This window comes from Muntiacus reevesi, chromosome 6 (genome assembly GCF_963930625.1).
Source record: "Muntiacus reevesi chromosome 6, mMunRee1.1, whole genome shotgun sequence".
In the NCBI taxonomy this organism is placed as follows: Eukaryota; Metazoa; Chordata; class Mammalia; order Artiodactyla; family Cervidae; genus Muntiacus; species Muntiacus reevesi.
The window spans coordinates 85,905,675-85,919,597 of NC_089254.1; the positions used below are offsets into that span (position 1 = coordinate 85,905,675).

The 13,923-nt window shown below is 37.9% G+C and overlaps 1 protein-coding gene across 1 annotated transcript in view; it reads right to left on the reverse strand.

Annotated features, from left to right (window-relative positions):
• The window catches only part of GRM8 (glutamate metabotropic receptor 8), an 801,794-nt gene that overhangs the window by 98,340 nt on the left and 689,531 nt on the right, over nt 1-13,923 (reverse strand). Inside the window, exon 8 of the mRNA XM_065939117.1 lies at nt 8,775-9,710. Within this exon, the coding sequence (XP_065795189.1) occupies nt 8,775-9,710 (936 nt within the window). The remainder of the gene's footprint in view (nt 1-8,774; nt 9,711-13,923) is intronic.

Sequence of the window (13,923 nt, forward strand, 5' to 3'; positions counted from 1 at the left end):
TTGTAAATGTCAAGTATTCTGTTTTGGATTTTTTATGTTACACTTTGTTAAAAAGAAAAAAAATTAATTTTTTAGTCATGTACATGACTAAATTTAATGTACTGAAATTAGAAATTAAAAAAAAAAGCAGAAGTGGAGCCTGAAGAGATGAATGAATTGCTGCAGTCTTACAATAAAACTTTAATGGCTAAGGAGTTGCTTCTTATGGATGAGCAAAGAAAGTGGTTTCTTGAATAGGATCTACTCTTAGTCAAGATGCTGTGAAGATTGTTGAAATGACACCAAAAGATTTAGAATATTACATAAATTTAATTGATAAAGCAGCAGTGGAGTTTGAGAGGATTGATTCCCATTTTGAAAGAAGTTCTACCGTGGATTAAATGCTATCAAACAGCATTGAAAGGAAGAGTCAATCAATGAGGCAAATTTCACTGCTGTCTTATTTTAAGAAATTGCCATAGCCTACCCCCTACCTTTCATCAGCCACTACCCTGATCATCCAGCAGCCCTTAGCATCAAGGCAAGACCTTCTACCAGCCAAAAGACATGATTAGCCCAAGGCTCAGATGACAGCATTTTTAGCCATAAAGTATTTTTAATTAAGTAATAAGCATTTTTTTAGATATGATGCTATTGCAAAGTTAATAGTCTATAGTTCAAACTGAACCTTTATATGCACTGGGAAACAAAAAAAGAAAAATCTGGGTGACTTGTTTTATTGTGTTATTTGCTTTATTGTGGTGGTCTGGAACTAAATCCACAAGATCTCAGAAAAGGTAATGATCTCTCTGTCTCCCTCCACCTCTCCCTCCTTCTTTCTCTCTCCCATCTCTCTTTTCTTCCTTTATTTTAGTTTCCTTTTCTTTCCTTCTTTTTTTTTTTTTCATTTCACTATCAATTTAGAGTGATATACATATATCACACATATATATATTTGTGCCAGATAATATCTTGAACCAGAAACTAGACTAAGTACTTTTTCATATTTCTTTAAATGATGCAAATAAGTCTGCTTTGCATTTGTTCTAAATAACCTGGAATTTATACTAATATTTGGTTAACTATTTCTCTGCACTATGAGGTGGATGGTACCAATCCATGTGAAATTGCATTTAGAGATTTTAAAAAACTTCTCAACATAAAAATGGATATATGGTTACAGCCAAAAGGAACTATTTGCTTGCAATCTGCTCTTCCTGGCACCCTGCGTGCTCCACGAGATATAAGCAGCTACTGAATCATGGAAAATGCAATTTAAAGTTACATAAGTAAATTAGTCACTGCATTCTGTACCATCAACAGTCTGGGTTGTCATTAAAGTTCTGCCTATAGAGAAAAAAAAAATGTCTATTTGTACGGCATTCCTGCTAAACATTTTGAAATAAAGTCATGGTACCTATATCTCAGAAAATATTCACATTTGGGCCTAAATCAAATCTAATTCTCCAGCATTTCAAAGATATTAAGAAAGCTAAACCATTTTAGTGAGATATGCAAGCTTAAAGACTAAATTCCCAGGTTGACTATTTAAGTATTAATTAATAATTTATTGTAATGGACATAGAAAATTCAAATTTTTGTAAACTCAATTTCAATTTTAAAAGAGAGGGATGGAGGTACAAATCTCACCAATAGTCAAATGCTTAAATTAAGCAGCCCCAAACCACACAGCTTCCTCTAAGCCACCCAAAAAAGTGGGATCACGGAATCTAGGCTAGATTCATTGCGCCAATATTTCTTTTTGCCATCTAGTAAAATAGGCACCCCTACAATGAGTTTCCCTACATGTCTAAGTCAGTAATATTCTGCAGCAGTAATATCCAGAACAAATGGGGGAAAAAAAAAAAAAAAGTAGTAAGCCTGGCTAAGGCAGTCTTCTCTAGAAGGGCTACTTAATAGGCTTGCTTACACTGTGCCCTGGGGATTCCTGGGTAGTGGTACTGGTAAAAAATCTGCCTGCCAGTGCAGGAGACATGAGAGGTGAGTTCGATCCCTGGCTTGGAAAAATCCCCTGGAGGAGGGCATAGCAACCCACTCCAGTATTCTTGCCTGGAGAATCCCATGGACATAGGAGCCTGGTGGGCTACAGTCCATGGGGCTGCAGAGTCAGGCACGACCAAAGCAATTTAACACACATAGTGTGCCTTAAATCTCCTTAATTTCATTTCTTTCTTCTATATCTTCACAAGCATGTCATTTTTACTGAGTGTATAAAGTGTGTGTTAGTCCCTCAGTCGTGTCTGACTCTCTGTGACCCCGTGGACTGTAGCCTGCCAGGCTCCTCTGTCCATGGGATTTTCCAGGCAAGATCACTGGAGTGGGTTGCCATTCTCTTCTCCAGGGGATCTACCCAACCCAGAGATCGAACCCTGGTCTCCCGCATTGCAGGGCAAATTCTCAACAGACCGAGCCATTAGGAAATGCATAAATGAGCTACCATAAATGTTTTCTTTTCCAGCCTTTTTTGTTTGTTTTTCTTTTTTATTTTATTTTTTTCCTTTCAGAGTTGGTTGTAACAAGCTGGTATGATTAATCTTGACTAGACAGAATCTCCCATAATACCTGAAATTGTTCTGTAATGTGGGACACTGTGAAACCTTTAAAGGAATCAGCTTCAAATGACTAAGTGAACAAGGAAAGAAAATTCTGTAAAGTTTATTATGACAATTGTGGACACACAAGATGGATACTGATCACTGTTTTCCTTCCTTTCTTTCCACAGAAATGGAGAAAAAGTTAGGAGACAGTTATGGTTGGTCTGATCTCTTCTGAAAATTACTTCCATTGCTGTCTAGGTTATATTGACACTCTTACCCTGGTTTTCAGGCTGTTCTTTTCTCATCTGTATTACTTCTCAAAGCAGGGACTTTATTATTGTTTTCAGAACCACCTCGCACAACTCTTGTTAGAATTATTCACTTTTCAGTTTTAACCCAAGCATTTCAGCAACCACTTTCTGATGACACTTGCCTTTCTTCTAGTATTTTCTGCTGAATATATGAAAGCAGTTACATATTGCCTCAGAGCAGTAACACTCTCTTCTCTCTCTTCCTAGTCCTGGAGATTCTTGTATCTGTTTTTAACTTCTGTAATCTTGTGTGATTCACCGTCAGGCAAGCCCCTGTGTTTGAAAAAGTTCATCTGGTTGGGATGCTCCACAGACATGGTCTAAATGGTTGGAGAAATTAATGCAACTAGCTGGATAATTTTAAATGCATTTAATCATTAATTATTTCTGGAAAACCCATTCCAAGCCCAGTTTTATGCTAGGTGTCAAGGATATGATAGTGAGCAAGATAAAATATGATTTCTGCCCTCATGCAATACAGCCTAATAGTAATAGCAACCAACTTCTGCTGATTGCCTGTTATGTACTAAATACATCTTATGACTCACAGCATGTAACTCTCAGCAAAACTACCATGCTTGTGTGGGTGTGCTGAGTCACTTCAGTAGTGTCCAACTCTTTGCGACCCTATGGACTGTAGCCTGCCAGATTCCTCTGTCCATGAGGTTCTCCAGGCAAGAATACTGGAGTGGGTTGCCATGCCTTCCTCAAAACTACCAGGAGGTATCTATTGATACAAAAACATACCATAATGGGATGAGAGGATTTTTTTAAGTCAATCATCTTCCTGCCCTGTCCTAGATGGTATGAAGTCAAGTCTGCTTTCGTTTGTGAACAGGGCTGGGCACAGATGGCAGGCGAATGCTTCATGCTGCTTTGTATCTGTGTTTGCCTTCTCCAGGGAATGTATTGCTATCGCACAAAGGGAGCCACTTCACTGCATTTTCTCAGCTAGTTCAGCAGAGCTTCAGAATTTGAACCCACCTCCTCCCACTCCAGAGTTCACACTCTTCCTGTCTCCACTCATCCACCTCCGCACCCTTGCACTCTTCTGCTCTTATCAACAGATTGAGTGAAAACATAAGGGAGATGCTTTTGTCATGCAAAAAGCATCTGGGAAAACAGCATCAATTCTCCTTTGAGTTGTGCATTTTAGACAAAACTAAGGACAACTTTAAGAATTCCTTTTTATATTTCTCCCTAAATATTTAGCAGTCCTATATCACAATAAGTGATACTGACAAAAATTTTTAAAAAAATGCATTTGGCCCATCATTCAAGGAAAAATATTTTTCGGGAAAAAAAAGTTCTAATGGGAGTCACAATATGATCACTATATAAAGTTACCATTATGTCATACTCTAACTTAAATAATAAAATAACAATCAAGCATTTTTATTATTATATCATGTTATTAATGTGCAAAGAAGGCACTCCATTTCCTCATTCAATAGGCATTAGTTGAGAACATGCTACACGAAAGGCTGTAACATTAAGAGACATATTCATTCAGATACACATCAGACAGACACAACTTACCCTCCATGAACTGATAAAGGATGACATTGGAAGGTGAGAAGAGGAAATAAAGGGGTGGATAGAGGGAGTAGAAGTGAGTAGAGGGAGGGGTCTAACATAACACCAGGTTTCTGACTTAGGGTACTAGATAGAGACTGCACAACTCATCCAGGTGAAGGCAGAAAGGTTGGTTCAGGACATATGGGCTGTTTGACATTTTGGAGCTTTATTTTCTTTTCTGTCTCTAGGGTGTTTTGTTTTGTTTCCACCCCATGCTCCGGCTGAAGCACTGTATTCCTTGGAGCTTGGCAGTGTCATAACCTTTGTCTGATTATCTAGGCTTTATGAACTCAATTAGAGATGGTAAAATATGTATTTAAGATATTTCTGCCATCCTAACAACCCTTAACCACCCTTGAGTATTCTCTTCCTGACTATTACATTAATTATATCTTTAATTTTTGTCTTTTCAACCTAATGATGAAAGTTCACGTTGGTCCCTGCCCATGCCTGTGTCTCCACCCCTCCCCTCAGGCTGATTTTTTATAGGAAAAAAAAGTGCAATTAAACTATGATTTAGTAGAATGCAGCACTAGGTACAAAGCTAATAAATGATGTCACTAAAATGTATTAGGAAAAAATGTGATTCATCTTGATTTTAAAATCTGAAAGAAAAAGAATGTGGGGAAATTTAAATAATGTTTTGTCATTGAATGAAGACATACTTTAGAGAGCTTTCTGTCCTCATGAATGCTACAAAAGTTCCTTTATAACTGGATTTTACTCAGAGGTTTTCTAAAACATCTGCTTAAATTATTCAACTAATTTTACTCTTTATTCCTACTTCTGTAATAATTTCAGAGAGACCTATGTGGCTAGATGGGTTTTCTCCTATAGATATGCCTCTATGAAACAGAATTCAATGTATAGTTAGTGTTAGTAGCTCAGGCGTTTCTGACTCTGCAATCCGACTGTAACCCGTCAGGCTCCTCTGTCCATGGAAATTTCCAGGCAAGAATACTGGAGTGGGTTGTCATTTCCAATATTCAAAGCATACTGAAAGAAATTTTGCTCTTCTGCTATCTTCCACATTATAAATTCTGTGTCACAGGATGCATAGCTCTCATTTGGCTTTCTCATCTCACATCTGACTCCTCACCATCTCCCCCTGCCCTTGAGCTTGATTTTCTCCTGCCCTTGAGCCTGGCACTTGCTGGAGCTGGCAGGCGTCAGACAGCATCGGCTGGGAGCCAGGCTGGGCCTTTGTACCGGGAAGGCTCTGGGAATCAGACTGACATGGCTCAATAATTAGCACGATGCTGGACACAATGCTCAATAAGGATCTGCTGAATTAATGGCTGTGTGTGCCACCCGACTGTGGCGAACACTTCAAGCCGATAACGCAGAGTTAACTGGCTGAGCATTATAAATGGGAGTGGAGAGCTGACCCACTCTTTGGTCTTCCAAAGTCAATAAAACTTATACAAAGCCTGCCTTTAGAGATATAAATGTTTTATTCACATTTAATATCTGTGTAATTTTAGCAATGCAAAAAAAAATAAACAGTTTCAAACATTTTGTGTATTGTTTTGAATAATTAGATACTTTGACAGAGAATAGCAGGAAGCAAATTTGAATGTGAAGTGTTAGGATGGCACATAAGTGTATTATACAAAAGACTTCAGTAGTAAATCTCAGCTACTTATCATATAATAGCTCTTGGTGTAGAGCTGGTCTAAATTAAGCATCTCCAAGCCTAACTAAACAATTTGAGCACTTTCCAATGTTCTGAAAACTCCTAAAATTAGTGTTTCTTCTTGATTTCTTCAGTCATCTCCACGTTCAATCATATTATCAATACAAATAAATTCCAATTAGCATATTTTATAAATTGGTCTTACATTATGCTTCTTTGACTTACTATGATTCCACAAAGCTAAAAGAAGAAAAGGAATTCTGGCTAGCTAGCATTCAGTCATCTCTCTGGAGGCACTGATACATCCACACCCATAAGTATGTACATAAACTAGAGGCTTTTGGATGGAGTGGTACAAATCCCATAGTCCCTGCAGCACTGGGCAGCCTTCACCCCGTGATTTGTTCATGTGTCCATTTCATCCAGAAACTCTTACTGTCTCCACCACTGCTCCTCAGGGGACAGCTGCAACTCTGCAGAATTTCTGATCTGAGATTCAGTGGTCATTTTTTTTTCAATTACCTTAAAAAAAATAATTTAGTATGATCCGTGTTTGAATGACTATGAGGGTGTTCAATAGCTTGATGTAGGGCCATGATTTTATTTATTCTAAAAATCAAGTCACTGAAAGAGTTCTCTGAATAGAAATAACATCTTATAAGCACTTATATTTGCTCCCTCAAGCCCTTGAAGTCACAACATGAAAAGTAAGAGCAGGCTGTCATTTATAAAATATAAGGGGAGTGAAAGCCAAAAAAAAAAAAAGGGAGTTAGATGTCAGAGCTCAGGAGATTTTGTTTGGCTAAGTATTTATTGTTGGGCTTCCCTGGTGGTTCAGTGGTAAAGAATTTGCCTTCCAGGGCAGAAGATGAAGGTTCAATCCCTGATCGGGGAAGATCCCACATGTCGTGGACCAACTGGGTTCCCCCTACGCCAAAACTATTGAGCCTGTGCTCTAGAGTCTGGGAGCCACAACCACTGAAGTCTATGTGCCTAGAGCCTGTGCTCCACAACAAGAGAAGCCACCACAATGAGAGGTCTGCACACCACAGCTAGATAGTAGCCCCTACCCACAGCAACTAAAGAGTTGTCCAAGCAACAACAAAGACCCAGCACAGCGGGAAAAAAATTGTTGTCCACAAGAAAGCAAAATAAACTATCTCTGGCTTTCTCCAGGTAAAACAATATATTTAAAATATATTCAAACACAAATACAAGTACCACTTAAATTGATGTTATTAATAATTCACTTAATGTGGACATTTCCAGACCGTGAAAAATATTGTTTTTCCCGACTAGTCCAACTAACCATGTCCAAACAGATCTAATAAACTTTGAGAGACACAAATTTCTTCCTATGTACAATTTACAAATTTGATCCTAATAGATTTCCATCTGCATATGCCAAAATATAATGTTTTCTAGTTGCTAGCTTTAGAGCCCCAAACTGTCTTACTTTACTTTCCTGCCATTTTCAAGGACTTCCATCAGATCAGTCAAGTCAAGAAAGGTCACAGGTCTGGAACCCATGGCAAATTTGCTCTATTCACTGGTGCATTTGCTGAAGTACGTTTGTTATCTTTCAAAGTTGAAGACCACATTGATCGAGTAAGGGATGAATGCTCATACTAATGAGCTCTCCATGCGCTTGTTGAGTATTTTCCCTCTGAATTAGTTGAAATTTTAAGAGTTATGCAGGACTTTACTTGAAATGTTAGAATCCAGGGAATATAATCACCACCCCCACCCCCACCCCAGATGTTTTGAATTCCTCATGACTTCTGATGATGGATAAGGAACAATCTTTACATCTTTACACCAAGAGAAGAACTTTCTCGTATACAATGAAGGCTGAAGAGCTATCCCTTTAGAACGGTAGCATTTGTCTTTGTTTTACAAGCTGTCTGTCTCCGGCACACCACCCAAACCTTGAATTCATGGTTAACATTAATCCTTTGCTTTTCTATACATAGATATATATACATTCAGTTCGGCACGTATTTCCTTTCAAACACAGATGTTCTTTACATGCAGTGTTTTATATGGAGACGTTTATGGAAGATTAGAAAGAAAATAAAATGATTTGGGGAAATTCAAATGATCTTCAATTTCTAAAAAAATATAAACTGTATTATATAATTATCCATTGCTTCTTAAACCTTCGTCACCATCCTCCACATATGGAAAAATGATAAGAATGGGGACTAAAGAGACATAGTAAGATGGTTCAGATTGAACTAAGCCATTTAATTTCTTTGTATTGTTGCAGTTTGCTTCTATGATTAAAACCATCATGATTATTAAGAAATAGCTTTCTTTCAGAGTCACATTAGAACTGGAAAAGGAGGCATTTGTCATACATTGAGATACCTCTGGCAGAGCTCACTCCTCTGAATCATGTCTGCCCTTTCTCCCTTCCTCTTTTAACATTTGGAAAAGAACAGCTATGTTAGTTGATAACAGAGCTGGGAGGAAGGACCAAGAAAGTGATGTGAGCTCTGTCAATCTTCAACCTCGCCAAGGAAAACACATTAAAGTGTTTTTCATGGAAAATCAGCTTCAGTCTACAAATATTCAGAGCAAAGTGACCTTGAATATATATAATACACCAGGATTCTTGGGAAAATATAAGTGAGCCAAAGCGAAAGAAAGAGAAACATCCTAAAGGAAGAAATTAATTCCAGGAAAACGATTGGCAAATGCATTTCTTACCTTTTCTGCTGACTGGGCTGTACCAAAAAAGATGGGGATGAAAGCTAACCAAATGATGCAGGTGGTATACATGGTAAATCCAATAGGTTTGGCTTCATTGAAAGTCTCTGGAACTCCTCTTGTTTTAATGGCATAGACAGTACAAGTAACCATCAAGAGAATACTGTACCCCAGTGAACAAATGAGCGAGAGATCAGAGATGTCACACTTGAGCACTCCCCTGGCATTCTCCGGGTCTAGAGTCCTCTGTTCTCCATAGTCTATGATAATGTGTGGTGGGTCCACAACAAACCAGACACACACTCCCAGGAGCTGGATGGAGATCAGGCTGAAGGTGATCACCAGCTGGGAGGCAGGACTGATAAACTTGGGTGCTGTGACAGATTTCTTCCCCTGCTCAAATATTCGGTGGATTCGGTTTGTTTTGGTCAGGAGGGCTGCATAGCTGAAACACATGCCGAGTCCTAGGAAGACCCGCCGGAAGGAGCAGATGATGGTATCCGGGGCTGCAATCATCAGAAAGGTGATTGAGTAGCAGAGGAAAATCCCCGTGAGGAGCACGTAGCTAAGCTCGCGGCCCGAAGCCCTCACGATAGGCGTGTCGTTATAGCGGACAAAGGTCACGATCACAAAGGTGGTGGCGATGATTCCCAAGATGGCCACGAACACGGGCACCACCGCCCAGGGAGAATGCCACTCGAGCTTGACGATGGGGATAAGCTGGCAGCCTGTGCGGTTGACGTTGGGTCTCTGATCCAAAGGGCAGAGCTCACAGGACAGCTCGTCTACCTGGTAGTTGTACCCTTCGCAGCGCTCGCAGTGCCAGCAGCAAGGGACTCCTTTCACCGTCTTCTTCCTCTCGCCGGGCTTACACGGCAGGCTGCAGACGGACGCGGGGTGCGTGTGCTCTCTGCTGGCCCACTGCATGTCTTCCACCTGTGGGTATAAAATATTAATGAGCCTTCCATCTTCCCCCCATTTGTCATATCCTAATCCTAGCCACAGGTTTGTGATCAGTCACTGAATGCGGACAGGACAGTTTACCATAATAAGAGCCCAGAGTTTCTTTCCCTGACGTTATGAAAGTATTAAATGATCGGGGCCAATAAATCGTTCACATCATCAACTTGATGAGTGACATTAGTTTCCATTTACCTCCTTGATTTGGACCAATCTGACATTTGGAGAAAGATGCATTGATCCAAACAACTTTAAAACGGAAAAAAAAAAAAAAAAGAAAGAAAGAAAGTCCCATGGAAAGAAACGTGTTAGAGCTAAACTCAGATATAAATGCTCTGAAATACTGGCTAGGATATAAATACACATATAAACAATGAATCAAGTCTTTCTACCATATTTGGGGAAATTCAAATCTCACTGTGTCAGTTTTGAAAGGAAATGGCAAAACTAGCTACTTTAATCTCTGACACTCCTCATGTGTCCATAGTGACAATTATATGAATGGTTTTGCCTCTGTTTAACATTCAAATTCACTTATTCCCTTCAGCCTTGCATTTTCACATTGTGGAAAAGACCTTGCTGAGTGAAATAGCTTGATGATATTTCCATTAAACAAAAGTAGGCTTAAAGCAGTGAAATTGATACAAATGAGTGAGATCCCCTAGTACCATTTCTATGTCAAGGCCTTAGGGTTCCCTCTCACTCTTTTGAATTAGACCATAGACTATCTCTATTAAAAGAAAAGTGTTATTTTAAAGGAATTTTGCCAGTCATTGACCCCTCACCCTAAATTGGTTTACTAGAGGTTCTGGACCCAATTCCAATGTGGGGGACAGGGGGAAAGGGGTTTCCTAAACCACAAAGAAATTCTGGGGCACCAACTGTTTGTCCTATAAGTCAAATTAATTCTGACATCATCTACCTGGAAATAGCATCAAATCTCACAAATGCTATAGAAAAAAAACAGAAATTATGGATCAACAATTTATGACAAGCAGCTTTTATATAAAAGGTAAGGTTGATGAACAGAACGATTTTGTTTATTGATGTGGACAAACAATGATGGACACTCAATTCATCCTCAAACATTTACTGAATTTGTGAGGAAGGAAGAATGTGAGGGGTACCCCTGAAGTAGAAGGAGCCAACTTGAAAGTGCTGACATCTGGAAATAAAGGATTGCTCAAAAAGGCAGAGAGATAAGAGCTGAAGGAATGTTTAAAACAAAACAAAATGAAAAACTATTTTTTCCAAGACCAGCTCTATAAAAAGTCAAAAAAAATCACCATATCCTGTGATAGCCTGGCTCCAAGTTGCCCCCCAATAATTTTACCTCCTGGAATCATGCACTCATGGAGTTCTCTCCCACTTTAAGTGGGTTGATTTGTGTAAACAATAATAGATTCCAGAAATGATGGCATGTGGTTTCTGAGGTTAGGTCATCGATGCATTTTGGCCTCTGCCTTGCTCTCTCTTGGACTGCTCACTTCAAGGAAATAATTAGACTATCATGAGAGTTCTATGACAGCCCCATGGCAAGGAGCTGAGGCCTCCTGCCAACAACCAGCACCCACTTGCCATGCATGTGAGGGTGTCACCTAGAAAGGGAGTTGTCTGGCCCCAGGCAAGCCTTTGGATGGCTGTGGCTCCAGCTGACACCTTGACCACAAACTCATGAGAGACCCTGAGCCAGAAAAACCCAGCTAAGCTGCTTCTGAATTTCCAGTCTACAGGAACTGTGTGAGCTTGTCTTAAGCTGCTAAATATGGAGTTATTACACAGCAATGGAAAACTAATGCAACTCAAGTTAAGCTTTCCTTCCCATTCTGTGAACACCACCAGTAGAGCAGTCTACTGAGAATCTACTGAGATGGTAGTGACAACTATCTTATACCAAAATATGCCCCCCAAGTTGTCTACTGTCAGCAATATTCTATCATCGCTCTTAAGACTGCCTCCCTTTTGGGAACTAAGTGACTGAGACTGTTTTCAAAAATATATCTACTGCTTAAGGATGCTTTCCTTTCTTGAATGTGGTGTGAATAATGGAGGGCAGAGAATCGTAGCCTCTAAGTTCAACATTTGCAGAGGGCCATCAAACCCACCACAGGTGAAGTAGAGAATTCATGCATGTTTTAATTTCAAATATCCTCCCTTGAGAAAGTAGATGGTACTTCATGTGTCCGAAGGGCACTCAAGATGATTAGTTCTACCTTGTCTGTTCACCACAAAGGAAAAGCAATCTATCATAACCCTGTTAATTTTCTATTAGCTTTTAATGATTTAGAGAAGTTATTTTATTTATGTATTAGATTCCATTAGGCAAGAAAAAAGTTAAATTGAAAGTGGCTTCTCTCAAAAATATTGAGAAAAATGAAATGCTCCACTGAGTGGCTAAAATATTGATTTTATACCCTAATGGACTCTTATAAGATAATAAAATATGTTTTGTGAAGGTTATGTTTCAAAGCTAATTATTGTAAAACCAAAATTGCATTTTGTTTGGGGCTTCTATAGATTTATAATGTTACTGTTGAAGAAAACGACAGTAAGAAAAAAATTCTCAGAAACATTAAACTTCAAGTTTGGTAGAGACCTTAAAGGTCAACTTGTCTAACCACATGTCTGATTCTTTAATTCTCAAAGCACTTTATTTTCTAGAAGGAAATGACTTATTAACAAAGAAATATACTCAATCAGATAGGCCTCATTACAGAAGATAAATATTCATCATTATAAGCTAAGCATTACATTTTTCTTGATCAATTTTTTGAATACTCAACTAGTGAAAAAATGTTTGCATAAATAAAAATTAAAGTTATAAGACAATGAAAATACCACATCTTTTAACAACTGTAAATTTTCTTTAAGTAAAAAACAATGTCATGAAATATGTATGACATTTTGTGATATAATGGTGAAAAAAATACATGACTGCATTTCATCAAGGAATCTATTATGTATAACTATACTGTGTTTTGATACCATAGTTGAAGTCTGTGAGCAAACTAATATCCACCCCAAAAAGGAACAAATAGCAAACACTTGAGTCAGGTACTTGTAAATACATTAGTATTTGAGACATAATTTATTTTAGATATGATGCCAAATTAAAAATAATACTAATTGAGATTAGTAGTATTAATAGAAATTAAACTTTTTATTTTTCACAACTATGCTATAAAATACAAACATCATTCAGCCCTCTTGCTTTGCTATATTAACAAATTATAGCATCTTCCATAATGAGTAAAAATATTTTAAAATATGTCTTCCTCTCCTTTGGCATTATTCTGATATTAGGATATTTGTGTCTAAACATGTGTTCTAACAAATGGATGATAGCTATATTGATAGACCTTCCAGAGACAAAACCATAGCCCATTCCTGTCTTGATAATATTCACCAACAGCGATCCATTCTGTAGGCCCCAGTCCAATTCATTTTATAGAATATGAGCTATCAACCAGCTTCTGCTGTCAAATTCTATTATTAATGCAGACAAATACACCAACAACTGCAAAACCAAAACTTTCTGAGTGTACCTACATTTTTTTAATCTTTAATCTTCCCAGACATATATTAAAGACATTATTTTTTATAGAATAATTTTCTTCTGTGGAGTTCTAATAGCTCCTGATAAAAGGGCTTCAAAAATATTTCCCAATTAAAGGCCCCACTGTAATTTATCATTTTCAGTATGCACTACAAAATTCTCACTCAATTTAATACCTCTATTACAGTGTCTTTTCCCCACATATTAAGTTGTATCTTCAACATTATGATTACTATACCTGTGGGAAAATTTTAAAGATAACACAAAGATAACTGATATCCAGTCGTACCATCCTTAATTAGTTCTTTTCATCTTGCTCTATATATAAGCATAGTATTAATAATCATTTTGATGACTACTTTGCCACTCCAGTATTCAAAAATCCAATTCTTCATCTGACTTATGTAACAGCATAATGCAATCATTTCAAGTGAAACTGGACATTTTCTCAAAGGTTTACTCATTAACTTCCATATAATCAATAGGTTTAACAAGTGTACTTAATAAGCATGAATATTTAAAATCAGTATGTTAAATATCAGAGTTTGGTTAAATATTTTGTGAATCATATGGTGTTGCTAATGCAACTCAAAATAAAGTTTATCGATATATTAGTTTATACATTCATATTTA